General features: G+C 37.7%; 1 protein-coding gene across 1 annotated transcript in view; it reads right to left on the bottom strand.

Moving 5' to 3' along the window:
- The window catches only part of CCT8 (chaperonin containing TCP1 subunit 8), a 19,450-nt gene extending 8,446 nt beyond the window's left edge, over positions 1-11,004 (bottom strand). The window contains exons 1-5 of the mRNA XM_069075055.1: positions 10,835-11,004; positions 8,329-8,419; positions 7,344-7,423; positions 6,483-6,632; positions 1,745-1,925 (exon numbers count right to left, since the gene is read on the bottom strand). Of these exons, the coding sequence (XP_068931156.1) occupies positions 1,745-1,925; positions 6,483-6,632; positions 7,344-7,423; positions 8,329-8,419; positions 10,835-10,894 (562 nt within the window). The 5' untranslated portion in view covers positions 10,895-11,004. The remainder of the gene's footprint in view (positions 1-1,744; positions 1,926-6,482; positions 6,633-7,343; positions 7,424-8,328; positions 8,420-10,834) is intronic.
- Positions 11,005-23,397: the final 12,393 nt, after the last annotated feature.

Raw genomic sequence — 23,397 nt, 5'->3', positions numbered from 1 at the left:
CACACACACACACACACACACACACACACACACACACACACACACACCCCTAGCTGTGTGACCTTGGGCAAGTCACTTAACTCCAATTGCCCTACCGTCCCCCCTCCACAAAAACGAAAGACAGAGCTTAAGCTGTGTCTTAAAGGAAGAGTTGGGCTCTGTGAGGCAGGCATGGAGGAAATACATTCCAAGTATGGGGGAATAGAGTCAGAGATTCATTGTGAAGGCAGAGAGACAGAAGATAGTGTCATGTATGAGATTTGGAGAGAAGGCCAGTTTGGCTAGATCAGAGTATAAGAAGGAGAGTAATGTCCAACGAGGCTGGAAAGATAGGTTTGAGCCAGGTTAAGTTTTTTTTTCCACTTCTTATATTTTTTATTTTATATATTTCTTAATGTTTATTTTTAGTTTACAACATTCATTTCTAGGAGATTTTGAGTTACAAATTTTCTCCCTGTCTTTCCCCCACCCACCAGCTCAAACCAGCGATCCCACTGAATACCCCATCCCCCAACCTGCTCTCTCCTATATCCAATCTTCCCCTTTCTCCCTCCAACTTTCCAGTAGGGCAAGATGGATCTCCATACCCCAGTGCCTATATATCTTATTTCCCAGTGCATGTAAAAAAAATAATAGGCTGTAAAAGTTTTACAAGAAAAGGGGTTAGGTTCTCAAATCAAGGCATAAAGCAAAACAACAGCAGATAACAAAACAAAACTACAATCAAAATTACCCTTGAAAATCCCTAAAACCATCCACAAAAATAGAATATCTGGTCTTTTTAAAATAAGGCAGTCTATAAAGAGAACAGATGGCTCTAAGATGGTTGCTATGGAAACAACTGTGGACAAAAAAACATCATTGGGAGAAAATATTCTTGAAATGGCTTCAATTATAAGTGTGATTTTATTAAGGAGTAAATCATTATACCATCATATAGCTTTTTTACTCCTGTTTCATCACACAGCAAAAGAGAGTACAAGAAGTTAAAAGAACACAGTTAGAATCTTGTGGCTGACCAGGAAGGAAAGGAAGGAAGGCAAACTAAGACTATCCCACTTTTTAGCTCTACAGGCCTAACAAACTGTCTAGAGAAGGGGTGGGGAACCTGTGACCTTTTCACCAAGTCAGAGTGTTATAAAACAAATTCTTTTATTAAGGAGATTTGTTCTGTGAAGTCTGGATTCAGTCAATGGGGCCATACTTGAGAACCTTGAGGCCACAGGTTCCCCACCCCTAGACTCTATGGAATAGGTGTCAAACATGCAGCCCAAACCAGATTAAAATTTAAGTGGTAAATATTTAAAACAAATAAAAATATAGCAGATGATATTACATTTTAAATCACTATGTTCTCCCTACAGAGATCCTGATTCAGAGATCCTCATTTCTATTTTAGTTTGACACCACTGGTCTCAGGGTATGAAAAGATTCTTACTGCAGTGAAATGTTCACATGAGAGATACATGAGGGAACGAAGAGAGAAAAGAACTGATTCCTGACTCCCATCTAACAGTCATTCCAGGACATTCAGTCATTTAAATATTTTTCCCCCTTGGTCACCCCCCCCTTTTTTTTTAATAGTTCGAGCATATAAAGACATATACACATACATGTATGTATGCACTCCACTATTATTATTTTCAAGTTGCTCAAAATCACCCCACTCGATTTTAACAACCAAACCATAATACACGAACTTTTGGAGGAAAAGGGGTGTGTGAGTTTTAAAAAATTTACTTACCACATGCCTGGGAAATAAGTTTTGCCAAAAAGACTTCATTTCCATACTGCTTGCTCATAATGGAGGTTTGAAGCAGAGATGATACTTCATCAACATCTCTAAGATTTTTTGCAGAACAACATACCAAATCAGGAAGAATTTCGTGGGCTTTTCTGCAAGCTATTTCATAACCTTCTATGACCTACAATATGAAAGACAATAATTATCTTTCCAAACAATAAACGAATCTATGATTTTAAATTGGTCTTGTGATTTAAAAAAAAAATTTAATTTGATTATTTTGATATTCTAATGTGCCAGGTGCTAGACCACTCCACAAAATACCTATGCTGAAGTCACAGTAGAATAAACAACTAAATACAAGAAAACACAATTGGGGGAAAATATTCTTGAAAGAGCTTCATGTCTCAAGTGTGATTTTTTAAAGCATAGATGGCTAATATTGACCACATTTCTTCTCTTTTACTACCTTCTTGAGTACCAAACCAGTTCTTGGAAAGCAATTTATTTCTTTAAACACTTTCACTAATTTTTGATTTCATAGTCTCCAAACTTCAACAGAAAGGTTAACTATTTCAACTCTACATGGTCCTTTGCTCTTGAATCCTTTGCCCCCTGTACGCTTCTTCTCTGTCCAGTCAGTCCTGCCATATTACATCCTCTGAAAAATTGATAAAGGAAATGCCTCTAATGTCTTCATGTGGTAATCTTTTTGTGTGTGTGCTATTTGGAGGGGGGAAGGCAGGGCAACTGGGGTTAAGTGACTTGCCCAAGGTCACATACTAAGTGTCAGGCCAGATTTGAACTCAGGTCCTCCCGATTCCAGGGCCTGTGCTCTATTCACTGTGCCACCTAGCTGCCCCAAAGAAGTAATCTTTTACATTTGGGCTGTGTATCCATTTAGAGAATATTGTGGTGTACCATTGTAAAGGTAATGAAATCTGAAGATCTTTCCCCATACCTTAATAAGCCTAAGGGAATTTGAAGCCCTTCCCTGTGCTAAAAATATACTCTGCCCCCTAATAGGCTGAATGTAATCACATGGAGCCTGTGGTGGGAGGAGTCTGCTGAAGGGTGGAGCAGAGACCACAGGAAGCTAGGAGTTAGAGCCATCTAGACTGTTGGGAGGAGAGAGGAGAGCAGGCTTCAGAGAGAGACAGACAGGCTTGTGAGTAAAAGTTGGTGTTTGCCACCTGCTGTGACAACTAGGTTTGAGGGATGGCTAAAGGATGCTGTGGCACTCTGTGCTATTACAGCTTATTAATTTCTTTCCTACTATGATGGAATTGGCTTACTGGTTTTGGGATTTGGTTTTCTGGTGCCTGAATAAATGTTTTGCTTCTGTCTTATATATGGAGAGTCTGTTATATTTTGATTGAGCACCATGCAGGTTTATTTATAGTGACTGTGGGCACTGTGAATATTGCATTGGTGTTACAACCATGAGATGTAGTCTAAACCTAATTTCTGCCAAATTGTTTTCCAATCAGCTTTTGTTGAATAATAAATCTCTACCCCTGGGTTGATATCATTGGATTTATTGATCATTATGCTAAATGTTCAAATGCTTCTTTATTTTGTGTAGTTTATCTCTTTCATTGACCAACTTTTTCCACTTGGAAATACAGTTCTGGTATTACAAATTTCTTATCTTTTTCATGTGTATTCATTGTTTCCCCTGATATTCTTGACCATTTGTTTCTCTAGATGAATTCTATTATTTTATTTTATAATTATTTCATTATTATTATTTTAAAAACTGTGTACAGCATTACTTTTGGTAATCTGGCTGATTCTAATATCCTTCTTTACTAAAAAGATAACTTTTTAGCTGACTTTAGGTAGGGTTTTTCAAACTGTCATCATCTGAGAAAAGCAATAATTGAGTTTTCTATTACTGTTCCTTTATTTCTTTTGCCTTACTGCTATAGTTATCATTTCTAAAACAGTATCTATTGTGTTGGCAATTAACATTCTTGTGCAGAATGAGACATGTTTATGGATATGGCCAATGTAGGAATTTATATTGCTTGACCATGCAGTCTGATTACAAAGGGTTTAGTTTTTTCTCTTTGGAGGAAGAGAAGGCCAAAAAGAATCTCAAGCAGGACAGATTTTTATCTATAAAGGAAAAATAAACTAGAGATTATTAAAATAGAGACACAGTTTCATTTATTATCCTTTTTTTCTATTTTACAGTGTATGTGGAAATACCGGTTTTAAGTTCAAAAATTTTAAAAAGGAAATGAGGAAAGAGAAATGTTTGATTAAAAGAGAGAAGAAAAAGGAGAAAAGATATTATAGGAGAAACCCCTAATGTTTTCCCATTGTAGATAATTCTGGTTGTTGGTTTTATTTTATTTTTTTTAGAGGGGGGAAGGCAAGGCAACTGAGGTTAAATAACTTGCCCAAGGTCATACAGCTAGTTAAGTCTCAAGTGTCTGAGGCCAGATTTGAACTCGGATCTTCCTGATTCAAGGGCCAGTGCTCAAAGCACTGGCTTCAAGTGCTTTGAATTGAATAAGCCAATGCTTATTCACTGCACCACCTAACCGCCCCCAAAAAGAATTTTCTTTAATCATTTGATTTTTCTCCCATCTAAATGATGGAATTATCATTACACCACATCTGTATTATAAAATTTTTGTAGAATACTATCTTTGTTTATTCTTGAAAAGAGTTTATAAAAACTGGAGTTAATTATATACCCAATTTTTTTTTATTCCATCGAGTATTTATTAAGTGCCTCCTCTGCTAGAGACTAGAAGTACTTATAAGAGGAGGACACTAGTAATTTGGGGAGAGGAGATAAGCAAAGACTTCATGCAGAAGATGGAGCTTGGAGAGGACTATGAATTTTTTGGATACTGAGGAAAAGAGAAGATGATGTTGTTAAGGGGTTTTGAGATAAACAGAATGAGTGAGGAGGGAGTAGATCATACTGAATAATTTCTTTTTTCCTCCCAAGTCAGAGGTAAGGAATTTAACTGAGGGTGAGTTGAATAGTGTGGAGGATCTTATGGAAGGAAGAAAAGGTTTGGAATAGCTGCTATGGGGTATGAAACAGGGAATCTTCTAGAGGGAAATATAAAGACTGATGGCCCAGTTGAGGTTGGATTATAGCATAATGTTCAATAACTTCAATGATATTAACCAGGGTAAAGACACATTACTCAACAAAAACTGGCAAAGTGGAAAGCAGTTTGGGAGAAATTAGGCTTAGACAACATCTCACATACACTACAATATTCTCCAGATGGATACACAAACCAGATGTAAAAGACTACATCATGAACACATTACAAGCACAGGGAAGGAGATACCTTTCCCAACCATAGATAGGGGAAGAGTTCTTGATCAAATAAGACATAAGAGATCATGAGAGGATAAACTGTACAACTTTGATTACATAAATATGAAAGACTTTTTTGCACAAACAAGATCAATGAAAGCACTTTCCCCTTCTAATTCTGATAGAGGTACAATGGGTGAATTGATACAAATGTTAAGGACAAAGATCATTCCCCAATAGATAAATGGGCAAAGAAAATTAACAAGCAGTTCTTGAAAGAAAAAATGCTTCAAATCATTAACAATAAGAGTAAATTACATTAAGAAAAAAAACCTTACATTTCTATCACATACCTATCAGATCAGCAATGATGAAAAAAATGAAAATGGCAACTGTCAGAGGTCTATGGGAAGACAGACATGTTGACATATTTAACATTACTGATCCTGTCAGTTGGTACAAACATTCTGGAAAGCAATTTGTAATTATACCCCGAAGTCACTAAAAACTGTACCTGCTCTCTGACAATGGCAATACCGCCACTAAGGTTTAGACTCCAGAGATAAAAGACTCACAGATATAAAAGAACTAGAAAAATAGTGGGTGCCCATCAGTTGGGCAATGCTTGAATAATTATAGCATATGAAAAATAATAGAGCATTATCACACCATAAGAACTGATGAAAGGGATGGATTCAGAGAAACCCGAAAGAACTAGAACTGCAGGAACTGCTTAAGTGAAGTAAGCAGGACCAGAAGAATAATTTTTACAATAAGTACAACATTGTAAAGGATAATTCTGAAAGACTTAAGAACTCTGCTCAACGTAATGAACACTCACGACTCCAAAAAACTGATGACTAAGCATACTTCCCACCACCTTGAAGAGTGGGTGCAGAATGAGACATATTTTCAGGTCTGACCAATACAACACAAATTTGTTTTGCTTGACATATTTGTTACAAGAGAATATTGTGGGGAGTAGTGATAGTGATACAAAAAAAAAAGGGCAAACAGCATCAATAAAAAACACACATATACAGAAAAGAGCAAAAGGCAGTTGAGAAGCAGACATTCAGGACAATAACTAATGCTAGCATGTCAAAGTTAATGTACACTTTAAATATGCTGTAGATTTAGTCTCACAGGTAAACCTCTTTCTGATCTTTATATATGGAAACAAACATTTTTTGTTGTTGACTAAGTTTCTAATTAAAAAAAAAAAAACTAAAAACAAAAATGCCAACATGTACAGAAAATCAGAGATCCTACACAATACATGTATGGTCCATACTGCATTAAAAACTAGTAACAAATAATAAATAAAATTTTTAAGTCCTCATGAAAATGAAAGAGGAAATTATTTAAATGGATAGACAAATGCTTACTGATCTTGTTTTAAAATTATATTTTAATTGAAATCAAATTACAAAATGAAATACTTGCCTCTGAAACAGACAGGCCGATTCTCAAGAGCTCTTCAGCTAACTCTAGGAGGGCTCCAGCAAATACAAGGACAAAATTTGTGCCATCCCCAACCTCTTGCTCTTGCATGTGAGAAGCCATTACAATCATTTTCGCAGCAGGATGCTGTACCTATTAGTAGATATGAATTTTAATTGAAAAGTTAAAACATTTTTCCTTGAAACACTGCCTAAATTTTAGTAAAACTTCCAATATGTCTTAAGTATATGTATTTTTTTCCTTTCATTTCATCGAAGTTATTACATTAATAAGGCAAAGGCTGAATGTTCGATCTTCCTGTTGGACAGTTAACACCACCACTCTTTTTCTATAGTTTTATACTTTACTCCTAATACAATAAAGTATTGTAAGAATAACATCACCCACCCATCATTACTACTAGAAACTGCAGAACTAAGCAAAGTTGTTTAAGAGATACTCTCACAAAAACAGTAAGTGACGAGACAAGACAAAAAAAATTAGAGGATTTTTACAATAAAAAAAGCATATCACATGAGGGGGGAAAAGTCTCACACAAGTGATATCCTTAAATCCAAGCATGTCACTATTTTATACAACAGGCATAATAATTAATGTTCAATGACAACCCTAAGACATGAAGAAAAAGTTCAGTTATGAACACAAGTCAGGAAAGCATTTAATTTTGAAAAGATTTCCAAGAAAATGCTTAAAATAAATAGTATTCCTAAAATCTTTCTTCCTGAAAGATACCTTTCTATGTTCACTGAAAATCCTCCATAATACTAATCTGAAGGAAAAGGTATTTCTTGAATAAGACAAATTTTTATTATTCATGCTACTAAAGAATGCTTAATTACTTACTTCTAGCTCTCTTAAAATTGTAGCTGCATCATTTGTCACAAAGAGCTTCTCCAGATGATTGATAACCATTTTGTTCATTCCTAAAAATAACAAAGAAATTCATATTTCTATATCCCTTTAAGGTTTATAATCTACAAAATATCATCTTCCTCAGACACCCATAAAGCATAAATTTCCAACTGCTTACTCTTTATACAGCTTCACATGACCCTAATATCTTTGAAGGATAGCTCACTCCATGCCTCTTCTATAAAACCTCCCCAGTCTACCATGGATAAAAGTGACACCTCCCACCCCTGAATCCCTAGTGGCATTTGTCTGCAAAATACCTCCAAGATCATCAAATCTATCCCTTTCATTTATTTTTAAAAGCAATTGGGGTTAAATAACTTGCCCAAGGTTACACGGCCAGTTTTTTTGTGTGGGTGCTAAGTATCTGAGGCTGGAACTGATCCTCCAGACTCCAGGGCCTGCACTCTGACTCACTGCGCCACCTAGCTGCCCCTCCCTTTCATTTTAGAGATAAGGAAACTGTGATCTAGAGATAAAATGATGTGCCCCAGGTCTCACAGTTATGGGGTGGGAGATAACACCAGAAATCATGTCTCTTAAATTCACTGATCTCTCCATTACAAAAAATTGTGGAATGGAATTTTTGAGGGCAAAGTTTCTGTTTCATTTACTTTTTTATCTTCTTTCTACCAGTACTGCAGGAAGTAGTTCTTCTTAGACATAACTTGCACAACAAAAATAAGGTCAAGAGTTACTAAAAATGTTCTTAATAAGAAAATTAGTGATATTGACCTCTGCTATTTCAATTTTGGGTCCATACAACAAATCTCTTACACATTGTCTCAACATTTTAAAATTAAATTTTCCATAGCTACAGATTTGTAAGAAATGTCTAATTTTAAATAACCATAAAACGAATCTTAAAGCAATAGGCAGTAACTATTAGTGATTCATATGATATATTTAGAATTACCATTTGGTCCATATGCTGTACGGGTAGTCTGGGCAAGCTCCTTACATGCTTGTATATTCCTATATACAGCTTCCTCCAATCCTGAATAATGCTTTAAAAGAAAAACAAAATTATGCAGCTGATAAATTTAATCAATAAGACAGGTACTTGTGAAGTAGAAAAAAATGCACTTTTGTATAACCTCTGCTAAACATCTTACATATAACAAATGCTCTATGAGCATCTTGAACATAAAGGACGATGATTTTTTACAATTAATTATAAGTTAGTTCAGACATCAAAACATGCTGTTTCTCTTTCTCAAAAGGCAGTGAAAAGAGGCGGGATACTGATTATTTGTTAATTTAAGTTATATTATTTCAATTCCAAAGGCACCATCAGATCCAAAACTTTCCCTTTATTATAATTATCAAATCTTCTCCCAAGATTTAGAGGAACTTCAGATTTTTATTCAGAATATAGGTACTATTTCTGAGTGATACTGAATGCCAACTTTGCCATTAACACATAAATACTGCTGCTCAAAACTACTGGACTTCTAAAAAGTTCTTTGGGGCAGGGACTATTCTTTTTTTTTAAATTTTTGTAACACTAAAATCTAGCACAGTACCATGTATATATTAATAGCCTCACAACATGAAAAACATCATTATCTTACTTTATTTTGACAACAACCCTATGTGACAGATACTAAAAGTAACCATGTCACAGATTATTTTGGTATTACAGATAAGGGGTAGCTGAGGTTCAAATAATTTATGTGCCTTTCTTCATTATCATCTGTCTACTTAGTATGTAAGGCAGGATTTGAACTCAAGATCTGAGGAACTCCTACTAATCCTGATTGTGACCCTGAGCAAGTCACTTAACCTCTTAGCATTACAGGCAATTCTCTAAAGGCAGGTGCCAAAGCCAGAATATGTCATGGCCTTAAACTCAAGTGTTCTTGATTTTGAGGGCAATCACTGCTCTCTATTCACTACAATACTTTGCATACATTGCCACTCATAATAGGTACTTAATAAATATTGAATTAGATGGAATATAGTAAGTTACTTTATCATAAACATGGCTGTGTTCTTCAAACTTATTTTCTAGATGACTACATAATTTAGAGACAAATTTCTTAAGTTTCTATTAGGAACAAAGTTTTCAAACAAGCACCTGGGATGAATTATGCATCTCCATGCTAAGCTTGCAAGACCCCAGACTCTTCAAACCATTTAGCTGTTACTTCATATTCCATCCACCTCAATTCTTTAAAAATATTCTTTCACTCAGTGGGAGGAATTATATATATATATCCAGATAAGTAATTCAGCATGGCCAAATTTAGTCAGTTAAAGTGGTAAAAATATAAGAAAAGACATCACAATGTTTTAATAAAAGAACTTCTTACCTATATCTCTAAAATTACACGAAAGACCAGACCTTGGGATCATGACCACAGTCTGGCAAGGTAAGAGTAGTAAAGCTAATTCTAATCTTCTCCGAAAAAGGGAAGTAAATATCATGGATTCAATTTCTGAACTAATTAGGCTTGCCTAATACATTTACTAGGTGAGAACATGGAAAAAGTCAATTAATCTGAGCCTCACTCTTCTTATAGGTAAAATGGGGATAACAATACCTGTAGTACCTACTTCACAGAAATGTTATGAGGATCAAATGAGATATGCTGGCAAACATGGATGCTATCAAAGTCAGAGAGCTGTTCAGGGTCTAGAGCTGGAAGTGACATCAGAGACCACCTAGTCCAACACCTCATTTTACAAATCACTAAGTCAAGGTCAAGCTCACAGATAGTAAACATCAGAAGGGGGATTTTATATCCTGGGCCTGACTCCGTAAAAAACGGTGCTCTGTCCACTGTTCCACGCATCCCATGACACCTCCATTTAGCACAACACTTGAAGGGAAGGCAGCCTGCCCGCATGAACCTCGCAATTAACTGTTTCTCCCTTATGCACTTGTTGGCATTAATACAGCCTTTTAAGACTTTAAGCACCTTGACAAGGACCTGTTCTTATCTTTTTAAAAAATCTACAACTGTTCCTATTAGTACAGTATGTGTTAAATAAATGCTATTTCTTTTCCTCATGATATCATCCCTCTATCCACATCCTCCAAAAGCTTTTCCATCTCACTACTAAACAGGTTCAGCTGGCAAATGAACTCGTCCAGGTCAGGGGGAGCTTTTTCGGAGAGAAGAGAGCGGAGCGCGAGCGCGTGTCCCAGGGAGGCGCCCCCGAAGCACGTGACCCTCCGCCCAGCGCAGCGGCTCCCTTACCGGCGGCACCATTCGGGAGGCGCGCCCCGGCCCCAGAGCGCCGCGCGTGGGGCGCACTGCACCCCCCCTCCCCCACTTCTGGAACCTTCTCCTTCCCGGCGGCCCAGCCTGTAGAGGCGCCCACCCACATCAGTTCGCCTTCTTTTTTACCCTCTCGCCACAGCAGTCCGCACCAAACCAACTTCTCCCTCAGCCAATCCCCTCTCATTCACTCACTTTAGCTCCTTCTTTCAGCATTTGGGCGAAGCCCGGAGCCTTGGGAACGTGGAGCGCCATAGCTAGATGGTAACTATGGATCACAACGAGCAAGACACCGATCACACGGGATAAAAAGCACGCACTGCCCGCTGGGAAGGCTGCGCGCTCAACACGCCACGCCCCTTCCCTCCAACGCCTCTCATTTCCTGTCCCTTCTCAGGAGCCCTCCCTCCTTTGTTCCGGCCGGAACCCTACTTTATCATGCTCGGGTTCTGGGCGTGGTCTGCGGGGCCTCCGCGGGAGAAAGGAGCTCCGGTCTTGGGGCAGGGGACGCGGCGCCTGCCTAAGGCCCCCGAGCGCACTTTTCCTCCGTACCCTCTACCAGCTTGGGGTCTGGGGACGGAGAGTCACAAGCCCCAGCAGTGGGCTGTGTACCCCAAAGCTTTGTCCTAGGATTCCTCTCTTTTGCCGCATTGTCGGTGACGTCATCAGCCCCCTGACTTAATGGCCGTCCCCACCCTCCGGCCCCTGGGCCTCCGAAGCTCGCACCCATGCCAAAGGGCGCCTCTCAAACAGCCCAGGCTGGATGAAACCTCACTGCACCGGCACATCCACCTCCTACCCTGGTCCCGTACGTCCCTTGTCTCACTGCAGGTAGCCACTCGCCGCCCCAGGGGAGTCTCCCGTGACCCCTGGGCCGGACCTGCCACTGCCCTGCGGCTGTTTCATCTCCCTGACTCGGCTCTTTCAGCTTCCCAGCAATATGATATAAACTGCCAAAGTGTTTGGGTTTTTTTTCTCCTTAAGTGCAGATCTAACCTTGACACTGCCCTTCTCAGTAAACTCCAGGAGATCAAATGTAAATTTTGTGTTTGGCATAATAATAGCTAGCATTTATATAATGTTTAAGGTTTCCTAAGTGTTTTAGGTATGTTACAACAATCCTGTAAGATAGGTATGGTTTTTATCCCTATTTTACAGATGAGGAAACTTTGCCTGAAAGAAGTTAAGTGTCGAGGGTGTCACACAGCTAAGTAAGTGACTGAGGCAGAATTTGAACTCTGATCTTTCTAACTTCAAGGCTGGCATTCTGTCACCTAGCATTTAAAATCCTGTCTCTGATCCACTTTTCCAGTTTCATTACTTTTCTTCACATAGGCTGTGTTTCAGCCAAATTGACCTTTATGATGGTCCTCATACAGGACGGTCCTCCATTGCACTGGCTGATAACTATGCTAGTTTTCCCCTAAACCATGGCCTCCCTTACCCTCCATCTTTTTTATAATCCCTAGGTTTCTCAAATGCCACTTTCTACATGAGGCCTGCTAAATTACCTTGTATCTATTTTGCATATACGTATATGTACATTGTCTTTAGTTAGATTGTGAATTTTTTCAATTAATGAGTCAATCAGGCAAACGTTTATCAAGTGTTTATCAAGACATGCAACAGAACAGGGATACAAATAATAAACTCTACAAGGAGCTTACCATCTAATAGGATAAAATAAATACTTATATAAGTATTAAGTATAAATAGCACCTCCTCAAGGGCTACTTTTCCCAGCTCTGTTGGTTAGCCAAGTCCCCAGAGGATTCCTGACCACTTCTCCTAAGAGTTCTAGGAATAACTTTAAAGATGCTAAGTATTTAAGCTGCTAGTACTATCTCCTAACCTGTGTGCTCCCTGGTGAGTATCAACCAGGGTTTTTTTTAGGGTATTTGCTAAACTAGTATTTTGAGGACAGCTATGGAAAAATCTCCTTGAATTGGTGAGTATTCTCCCTTTGCACAACAAACAACATCCCTAGGGAGAATGGGCTCAACCTAAGAGAGCACATGTGATCAAAGAATAAAGTCATAGTTCCTGGTTACTGGAAATTCTTTTCTTCCTTCATGGAGTTTTCATTCTGCTAGGATACAAGGGTTGTTGCCCTTGAAAAGTTTTGAAGCTGTTTTTCCTTTGAGCAGGTATTCTTATCATTTTGTGTCATGGACCCCTTTTTGTAGTCTGGTGAAGTCTCAGAATAATGTATTTAAATGCACAAAATAAAATGAAATACACAGGGTTATGAAGGAAGCCAATTATATGGATATATAATTATCAAAATATAAAAGAAAAAGTTCGCAGATCCTAGGTTAAGAAACTTTACATTAACAAGTCTGATTTTTCCTTGGTGTCTCTCTCAGTTCCCAAAGCAGACTCTGTCATCAGTCATATCAACCCTGAGCAAATGACCAAAGAGCCACAGCAGCTCTGCTCCTGCTGTTAACTCTAAAACAAACAAAAAAATCAGAGAGTTTACACTGGTTGTCAAAATCACAGTTAACTCTAGAAAATAAAACAAAATAAAACCAGAGTGAGCAGTGGTTATAAACAAAAAGCTTTCTTTATTCTGTTGGAGGAGGGAAACTAGACACATATGTTCTACCCTCCTCCCCCCCACTTCAGTGGGAGACCCCCTGTAGTGTGGACAAATCTCAATACTTTTACCAATGGCTTCTAAGTGATCTGTAACCCTGATGATGGAGGGGTAACAGCAACATTGAGACAACTTTGATTCATAGCAGGACATCATGACCAGAACACAGGTAGAAACTAAGCTCAGAGACGGCCTGTTGCTGGTGTGAAACAATTCTGGGATTTTGCTGTGGCCTAATTCATCCTGAACACAAAGAATTGTTGTTATGCCAAGCTCAGGGCACAACTTACTTTCTGGGTCTTAACTCTGGAAAACAAGGTGCCTCCTAACAGTAAAAAGAGAGGAGCAAAAAGAGAGGGGTGGTCTTCACATGGGACAGCCACCACCTGCTTCAAGGGACACTACTACCAACCCCTGGTTGCCAGTGGGACAGACCTCTTATGGCCCTTATGCATCTCTCAAACTCACATAATTTTATTTCCGGAGAGGGAATATTCCTTAGAGTTTGTTGAGCATGGGAATCATGTGACCTGATTTATAGTTAAGGAAAATTACTTTGGCAGCAGTTTGTATGCTGGACTGAAGTAGGACACAGTAACTAATTAGGAGTCTGTTATAACAGTCTAGTCAAGATGCAGTGAACAGAGAGAGAAGTGGTAAAGGGGCTGGATGTGAGAGCTGTTATAGAGGTCGAGACAAGTAAACTGAGGGCAGTGATTATTTCATTTTTGTCTTTGTATTCCCAGCATTTTTGCACAATGATTAGCACATAGTAGGTCCTTAATAAAAGGTAACAGATTAAGTAATTGATTGAATTTAAAAGGGTTGAGTTTGGGGACAGGACATGGGTGCTATGTAAAATAAGATTGAAAAATATAGTATGTCCTGATTGTGGAGCTCTTGAATGACAGGTTAAGGAACCTGAACTTTATTCATTCATTCATTTATTTATTTATCCTGATAAGGTATCCGAAGGTGTTGAAGAGTCTTAAGCAAAGGAATATGATAGTCAGACATATACATTAGGAAGAATATTTTGGCAGTTGTTTGAGACATGGATTGGGTAAGGGGTCATGGGGAGACTACCCTCCCCCTAGCCTGCCAGGAGAAGGAACAGACCTAGACCCAGTTCAGCTCTATCTTCAACACACTTTTGGGACTGTGAGCTCCTATCTGCTAACCCCTCACTTATATAGCTCATTTCTCTTCCTATGCTTGTAATATTTAATGATTGGCCATTTAGTACTCTTTTCTCCATCTCTCTTAACTCCACTCCAACTATATCCCAATCCAACCTGCCCACATCTTCCACTCTGCCCTGTGGGATTTCTGTGCCATAACTCACAAACTTCCTTTCATCCTGGATGTCTTTCCCTCATAAATTTTCCTTTTATTAGCCCTCACTATGGCCTGCCAACTGACTAATGATACGGAATCCTGAGCTATCCTCCCCAGCATTAGTTGTTCCTTCCCTTACCATCTCCCTTCCCCCACTGATCCTAAAGGAGGAATCAGAATACACCTTGCTCTCCATTGTTATTTCCAAATTCTCCATTTTGCCTTCTTCATTCAGAATTTTTTCTTCTTTTGAAATCTGCACAATTAAAAATTCCTACTAAATAAAAAATTTGATGGCTGTAGTATCCCTCCATGTCATTAAATCCCCCTTTTTCGTGATTGCCCCCCTCCCCTTTCCCTCCTCTCCAACTCCTACCCTTAATCCTAGGAGACTCATCTTCCTGCTAAGTCTTCCTGATTTCAAATCCAGCACTCCCTAAAGAAATCAATAACAACTTTAATACCTGGAGAAATATTCAGTGAATATTATTGCTATGCTATACCAACATAATAAAATTAACAATATTAGCAGATTTTGATATGTAGGGTCCAGAACTCCCCCACACAGGGATATTCACACACAAACTGGGACAAATTCAGTACTGAAGGAAGAAGTCAGGGGACCCGTATTAATTATAGACAGTTTAATCAATTGGGTTACTTACATTGGGGCAGAATGATGGATTCCTGCCAAGAGTATAATAAGTCATCGGTCTGGGGTAGCAGCCAGACTATAGGTTGGATCCCCACAAAGACCCCCAAAAAACCCTGTGGTAATTATAGAAATCAAACCAAGGGAGGAGAAGTGATAGAGCAAATGGCTACTTATTGGTGGATATTTTGCATTTCTGCTTAGCAATGAGCTCATTTCCGAGGTTGGTTGTTATGCCAATGTTAATGAGTAAAAATACCCAAACACAAGATTGCGTACTGGTCACTGTGTCTGTATTATGGCTATTGCCTGGTCACATTATCTGAGTTATGAGTCAATGTCTGAATTATGATTGTAAGAGGTCACCATGTCTGAGTTTCCACCTTTCACAAAGTTTAATTTATAGCTTTTACTTCTTACTGTATTTTATGGCTTTTCCCCAATAGTGATCCCCATAGGATACTTCATAGAACTTGATGAAATAATAACAAAATTCAAAACAAAAATCTGGAATATCAAGGGAAATTATGAAAAGAAGTAGGGTTGAAGTGGGAATAGCCCTTCCAGACTGTATGATAACAAACTATATTATAAAGCAGCAGTCATTAAAACCATCTGTTGTTGGTAAAAAAAAAAAATAGATCAATGGAACAGACTAGACAAGGGTGAATCAGAAAAAATAAACCTATGTTGATTAAGTGACAAACATAAATTATCTAGGAAAAACTCCTTATTTGATAAAAACTACTGAGAAAACTGGAAAGTAGTCTTTCAGGATACAACTAGTATGTCAGAATAAAATATGATATATAAGGTGTTGGCTTAGATCAACAACTTAAATCATATTCCACTATACATTCTACGTGGAAATATGATCTTAATACTAAACAAACCAAACTATAAAAAATTTAGAAGACAAACACATCACAAACCTCTCATAGACACGGGTAGGTGATGTATTCTTTCTTGGACATGAAACCCTTATCAGAGAAATGTGATACAAAGATATGCCCCCATTTGACTGCTTCCCTTCTTAAGTGCATTTATTTTGTTTGTGTCATCAGTTTCATGTAATCAGTTATCTATTTTATTTGGTAATAGCTCCTATCTGTTTGTTGGTTGAGTACTTCTATACATAGCCATGAAAAAAAGGTAATCTGTTTATTCTCTATTTTTTTTATAGTATAATCTTTAATATTAAAGTCACATATACATTAAGAATATATTATGGTATATGATCTAAGGTGTTGGTCTAAGCCTAATTTCTGTCAGGCTGCTTTACAGTTATCCAAGTAGTTTTTTTGGTTTTGTTTTATCACATAAGTTTCTTCCTAAGTAATTTATGTTTTCTACTTTATCAAATCCTGGGTTGAGTCCCACTGCTTCTGATTCTTCCTTGTCTAGTCTGTTCCAATAATCTGCTTCTCTATTTTTTATCTAATACCAAATTGCATTGATGATTGCTGCTTTATAATATAGGATAAGATCTAGTAATGCTATCCCCCTTTCATTTCTACCTCTTTTTGTTATTTTCCTTAATATTCTATTCTATTATATATAATACGTATCTGTTATATTTTTCTTTTTTTTTCCTTTTTTCTTTTTGGAGGGTAATTTGGGGTTAAGTGACTTGCCCAAGGTCACACGGCTAGTTTTTGTGTTAAGTGAGGCCGGATTTGAACTCAGGTCCTCCTGACTCCAGGGCTGGTGCTCTATTCACTGTGCCACCTAGCCACCTCTAGACTATATATATATATATATATATATATATATATATATTTTTTTTTTTTTTCCCTAAAGCAATTGGGGTTAAGTAACTTGTCCAAGGTTACACAGCCAGTTTTTTTTTTGTGTGTGTGGGTATTAAGTATGTGAGGCTGGAACTGATCCTGGGTCCTCCCGACTCAGGGGCTGGCACTCTTACTCACTGTGCCACCTAGCCGCCCCAAGACCTTATATTTTTCAAAAAAAATTTTAAATTATTTTATTGAGTTCTGTAAACTATCTCTTTGATAATGTAATTTGTATTGCATAAAAATTGTAAATCAATTTTGGTAGCATTGTCATTCATATTGCATTGGCACAGTCCAGCCATGATCAATGAAGCCATTTAAGTCATTCTTTATTTCTGTAAGGGTCTATTTGTAATTTAATGTATACAAATATTTTATATGTTTTGGTAAATTGATCCCCAGATATTTTATGCATTTTGTTATTATTTGTAATGGTTTCAATTGCTATTAGTACCTCTTGGATTTTTATACATTACATATATAATATATAAAAGACATTCTTATATATTATATAGAAATGTTATTGATTTTTTAGGGCTTATATTTGTATACTGAAATAGACAAAGTTACTAATTATCTCATTTAGTATCATTGAGGATTCCCCAGGATTTTCTAAGTAAATCATCATATTATCAGGAAACAGGTATAGTTTTATCTCTTCTTTTCTTATCTTTACATCTTATATTTCCCTCAATTACTATTCCTAGTGTTTCTAGAACTTTATTAAATATTTTGTGCATATATTTATTTTATAGACGTGTTTCTTGTAACCCTCTGATTATGGGGTTTTTTAATCCCATTTGTTACTTTTTTAGTTTTACTGGATTGGTTAATCCATTCACATTTAAGTTGAGAGTTAGGCTTCTCTTTTCTTCCATTTGTTCTAATGTTGTTGTTTTGTTTGTTGTTGTTTTTACAATTTGGGGTTCCCCTCTCCTTTCTTTCCCCCATTTCAATTCCTCTTCACCTCCTCAACTGCTTCCCTGTAGGTTCTATCTTTTCCATTGCTATGTAAATTATTTCTTCTTTACCTTTGACTTGATTAGAGTATATTACATATTCCCCTCTGTCTTCTTCCTTTCCTCTCCATTTTGTGTCCTGCCATTCCATAATTTGGTCCCAGAAAAGCACTGATTCATTTATAGTTGGATGCTGTGAGATTTAGTCCATGAGAAGACCAAAAAAGGCCTGTTTCTCCACTATCACTTCTATTTACCTCCTACTTTTATCTTTGTCTCCTTGTGTACTTTCAGAAAGAAATCTCTTGGTGTGGCCAGGTGGTGCAGTGAGTAAGAGTGCCGGCCCCAGAGTCAGGAGACCTGGGATCAAATCCGGGTTCAGATACCTATTAGCACCACACCCAGAAATAACTGGCCGTGTAACCTTAAGCAAGTTACTTAACCCCAATTGCTTTAAAAAAAAAAGAAATCTCTTAATACTTTCTGTTGTTATTTTGTTCTTGTCCTTTCTTTCATTTCTGTTGTCTGGGGGTGATGAGAAGCAAATGATTTATTCAGGTCTGATTTTCTTTTTAGAAATGCTGTGAACATCTTCTTTTTATTGAATGTCCATCTTTTTTTCTTTTCTTTTTTTCTATTTTTTTTTAGTATAGATCAAATATAGGACAGATATTTATTTCCTTCTCACAAATGCTTAAAACTTAAAATATTTGTAAGCTTACATTAAAAAAAATGAAATAACTTCTTTTATACTTTCCTGGATGTTAGTACATAAAATAAACTTTTTTGCAGTACTACTAAATAGCAATTTTTCCTTTGTCCTAGCTCTTCAATGTGTAAACAAGTTCCTTGAAGTTCATATCTCCTGGTAAGCCAAGGCCTGGCTTGGCTTGTTCCTCCTATTTTTATTCTCTTCTTTAAAAAGTAGCACTTCTTTGAAAAGAATCACCTCTTTAACAATTGCAGAAAACTCTGAGGAAACTAAGAACTTCCAAACTCCCAAGGTAGTCACTCCCCAAACAATACTTTTCTCATGATTGCTCTTTAGTTTAGCTCTGTGTTCTGGAAAAGAAATATGAAATGAAAGAAAACATTAGGACCTTGAATTCCAGGATCAGTTCATCCTTAATGCCCTATGTGAGAAGTCATCATATTTCCACTTCATGGAAAGTCCAAGAGAGAAAATCATGGGAGTCCAAAATAGTGGACTAGGAGAGACAGGAGGGGATGGAGAGAAAGAGAGACAGGGAGAGAGAAACAGAGAAAAAGAGAGAGAAACAGTGACAGAGAAAAAAGAGAGAGAGAGAGAGAGAGAGAGAGAGAGAGAGAGAGAGAGAGAACCAAAGGGTTAAGTCATTTCTTTTAAGGTTTACTGATTGGACTGATATTCTTAGCCTTATTCTTTGAAAGGATAGTCCACACCATATACACATTCCTTTGTGTTATCTCAAAGTCCTTCAGCATAAAACACGTGCAACTACAGGGACCCAGTTCAATTCCACATAGGTTCTATGGAGTGTGCCCCACCATGTAGATCATAATATATTTTATGTAGATGGGAAAATAACTATATCAACTGGTGCTTATTAGTATTTTTTCAGTTTGTTTTTAAATAAATAATGTGGATTTTTTATGTACATTTGACATATTCCTCTCTTTCTGTTTCCTTGAACATCAACCCATCAGTGGCTTCAAAATTATACCACCTCTAGATGAAATTTGTTCTTTATCTACTTGATCTAATACATCAATTTTTTCCATCTTTGCTTTCTTCAGTTCCATTTCCATTTTCTTTATTTTTCAAATGCTTTATTAACTTCTGATTTACATCATTCATTTCTGCCAGATGTTGAGTTACAAATTTTCTCCCCATTTTTCCCCTACCCCCCACCCCAAAAGAGCAGTCCCACAGGATATCCCCTCCTCCAATCTGCTCTCTCCCATATTTTCTCCCATACCTCTTTTGACTTTTCCAGTGGATCTCTATGCCCAAGTGCCTGTATATCTTATTTCCCAATTACATGTACAATAGTATTAATAATAGTATATATATATCTATATATATATATTTGAGTATTTGATTTTAAAAATTTGAATTCCAGATTCATTCCCTTCCTCCCTTGACACCCACCCTTTGGAAAGATAAGCAGTTCAGTATAGGTTGTACATGTGAGGTTAATGCAAAACAATAACATAGTAGATATATTGTAAAAGACTGACTATGTTTCCCTCCTTCCTATCCCACCTCCTACTTGTTCTATTCCCTACTTTGATACCGTCCCTTTTCGAAAGTGGGTACTTCCAACATCCCTCCCCCCCAGCCTGCCCTCCCTTCCATCATCCCCCCCTCTTATCCCATACCCCCTACTCTTCTGGAGGGTGAGATACCCTATTTGGTGTGTATTTCATTCCCTCTTCAAGCCAAATTCAATGGGAATAAGATTGGCCAATTCCCTTTTGCCTTCCTATTCTTCCCTTCCATTGTAAGCATTTCCCCTTGCCTCTTCTATATGAGATAGTTTACCCCATTCTGTCTCTCCCCATCTCCTCTCATTATATTACTCTCTCACCTCTTAATTTCACCTTTTAAGTATCATCCATTCCTGTTAAATTGGTCCTGTGTCCTCTATGTATACCTGTACACATTCACATATGTATTCATATGCCCATATACCCTCATATATAGACATGTATATACATACATACATACATACATATATATATATATATATATATATATATATATATATATATATAAATATTTCTATTCCCTTCAACTACTGAGAAAAGTTTCATAAGTTACAATTATTGTTTTTCCATGTAGGAATGTTAATAGTTCAACTTTGATAAGTTCCTTATGATTTCTTTTCCCTGTTTACCTTCTCATGCTTCTCTTGCTTCTTGTATTTGAATGTCAAATTTTCTATTCAACTCTGTTTTTTTCAGCAAGAATGCTTGAAAGTCCTCTATTCCACTGAATGACCATATTTTCCCCTGAAACATGATACTCAGTTTTGCTGGGTAGGTGACTCTTGGTTTTAATCCCAGCTCCTTTGACCTCCAGAATATATTCCAAGCCCTTTGATCCCTCAGTGTAGAAGCTGCCAGATCCTGGGTTATCCTGATTGTGTTTCCACAATATTCAAATTGTTTCTTCCTGGCTGCTTGTGATATTCTCTCCTTGATCTGGGAATTCCAGAACCTGGCTATAATATTCCTAGGAGTTTTGTTTTTGGGATCTTTTTCAGGAGATGATCAGTGGATTCTTTCAACCTCTATTTTGCCCTCTGGTTCTAAAACATCAGGGCAGTTTTCTTTGAGAACTTCCTGGAGAATGATTTCTAGGTTCTTTCTTTGATCATGGCTTTCAGGTAGTCCAATAATTTTTAACTTATCTCCCCTGTATCTATTTTCCAGGTCAGTGGTTTTTCCCATGAGATATTTCACATTGCCTTCTATTCTTTCATTTGTTTGGATCTGTTTAACAGCATCTTGATTTCTTATAAAGTCATTAGCTTCCATTTGCTCCAATCTAATTCTGAAGCAATGATTCTCCTCAGTGAGATTTTGAGATTCTTTTTCCATCTGGCAAATTCGGCTTTTTAAGGCATTCTTCTCCTTATTGCCTTTTTGAGCCTCTTTTGCCATTTCAGTTAGTCTATTTTTTAAGGTGTTATTTTCCTTAGTCAGGCTGTTGACTCTCATTACATAATTTTCTTGCATTGTTCTCATTTCTCTTCCCAATTTTTCCTCTACTTCTCTTATCTGCTTCTTAAGGTCCTCTATGGCCTGTGACCAGCTTGTATTTTCCTTTGAAGCTTTTGGTGCAGGAGTTCTGACTTCAATGTCTTCCTCCATGCTTTGCTCCTTTTTGTTCCCAAAATAGGAGTGTAATGTTGGAATCTTCTGTCTGCTTTGTTTCCTTTGCCTGGTCATGTCACCCCTAAGTCACTTGACCCCTGGGCTTTTTGCCACAGTAGGACTCTGCCACCAGATGGGAGCTTTTGTCCCAAACGCTGGGGTTTTCTCAGCTGCTGGAGGTATTAGATGGGTGCCCTCTCTGAGGTCTCCACACGCTCTGGCAAGTTGGACACACAACCCAGGACCTCCACCGTAGACTGCAATCCAGACCCAAACAGGTTAAAGCAAGAGAAATTACCCCTCAGACTGGTGCTTGGTCCCCCTACACTCTGCAAGCCAGGAGCTGAAGCTGCCACATGGCGCTGGCTGGCTGTGCAGGCATCTCAGCGGCTTCTCGCCCCGAAGCCATGCACTCCCACTTATTGGGTCCCAAAGTCCAGACTGCACTGACCTCTCACTTTGTCCTTTGCATCTATGTGTTGATAAATCTGGAAATGGCCACAGCTGCTGCTGATCTGTAGTCCCTTTGGCAGGCGGCTGGTCAGGCCCGCCCTGGGGCTAAAGCCACCACATGGGGTTGGGCTGAGCTCCCAGAGCACTGTAGTGGCTGATTCCTGCCGGCCTGCCGGGCTGTCCTTAGTGGGAGGTTAGCTTCTCTGTGTCATTTTGTGGGTTCTGAAGCTCCAAAGTTTGTTTAGAGTCCCCTTTTTACATGGATTGGGGAAGTCCTGCTTCTACTCCGTCCCCTCCATCTATTTTTTCAAGAATGATAAGGTTTAGATTTGCAGAGTCTGTCATTTTGGGGTGCATTTTGAATGTGTTTGGTATTTATTAGCATATTGTTCCATTTCCTCATTCAGTTTCTGGTGGGTACAAAATAGTCTCATTTTATTTTAATTTCTTTTCCTTTGTATTAGAATATTTTTTTCCTGGTTGCTTGAAGAATTTCTTGTTTTTCATTGGAAATTATTAAACTTAATCATTATGTTTCTTAGAGTATACAGCATAAGTTTGTTTGTTTTTCTGTGTTCAGAAGTTCCTGGACATTTTCTTGTATTATTTCTTCCAATATGGAATTCAGGTTTTTTTGACTTGTCACATTCTTCTGAGAAACCTTTTATCTCTAAATTGTCTCCCTGCATTTTGTCTTCAAGATCAGCACAATTTGCTTGAATGGACATCATGCTTTCTTTTAATACTATTGCTTTTTTTCTTCTCTTTTTGATTGTTCCTCATTGCTGTATATTTTCATTCTCTCTGGGTTTTCATGACGATTCTCTCTAGGTTCTGCTTCTACCAGTTGGGTCTTTCCTGCTTAGTGTCTTTTGCTGGATGAAGATCCAGGTCATGCTGACAAAAAGTGGGTATCCTACAGGACTCTTTTTTGGGACCTTGTCATCTATATTATTTCACTTGGTGATCTCATCAGCTCTCATGGACTTGATTATTATTTGTAATACTGATGATTCTAAAATCTATTTATTCAGCTGCTAACCTTTCCCTCCCATCCCTGTTCCTAACTTTCTCTAGATTTCAAAACTATTCCCCTTCTATTG

Source organism: Petaurus breviceps, unplaced genomic scaffold (assembly GCF_028583685.1).
Source record: "Petaurus breviceps papuanus isolate PSGF00001 unplaced genomic scaffold, PetGlider_PUasm1.0 90897, whole genome shotgun sequence".
NCBI classification, from domain to species: domain Eukaryota; kingdom Metazoa; phylum Chordata; class Mammalia; order Diprotodontia; family Petauridae; genus Petaurus; species Petaurus breviceps.
This window is presented reverse-complemented; position numbering and strand designations above follow the sequence as displayed.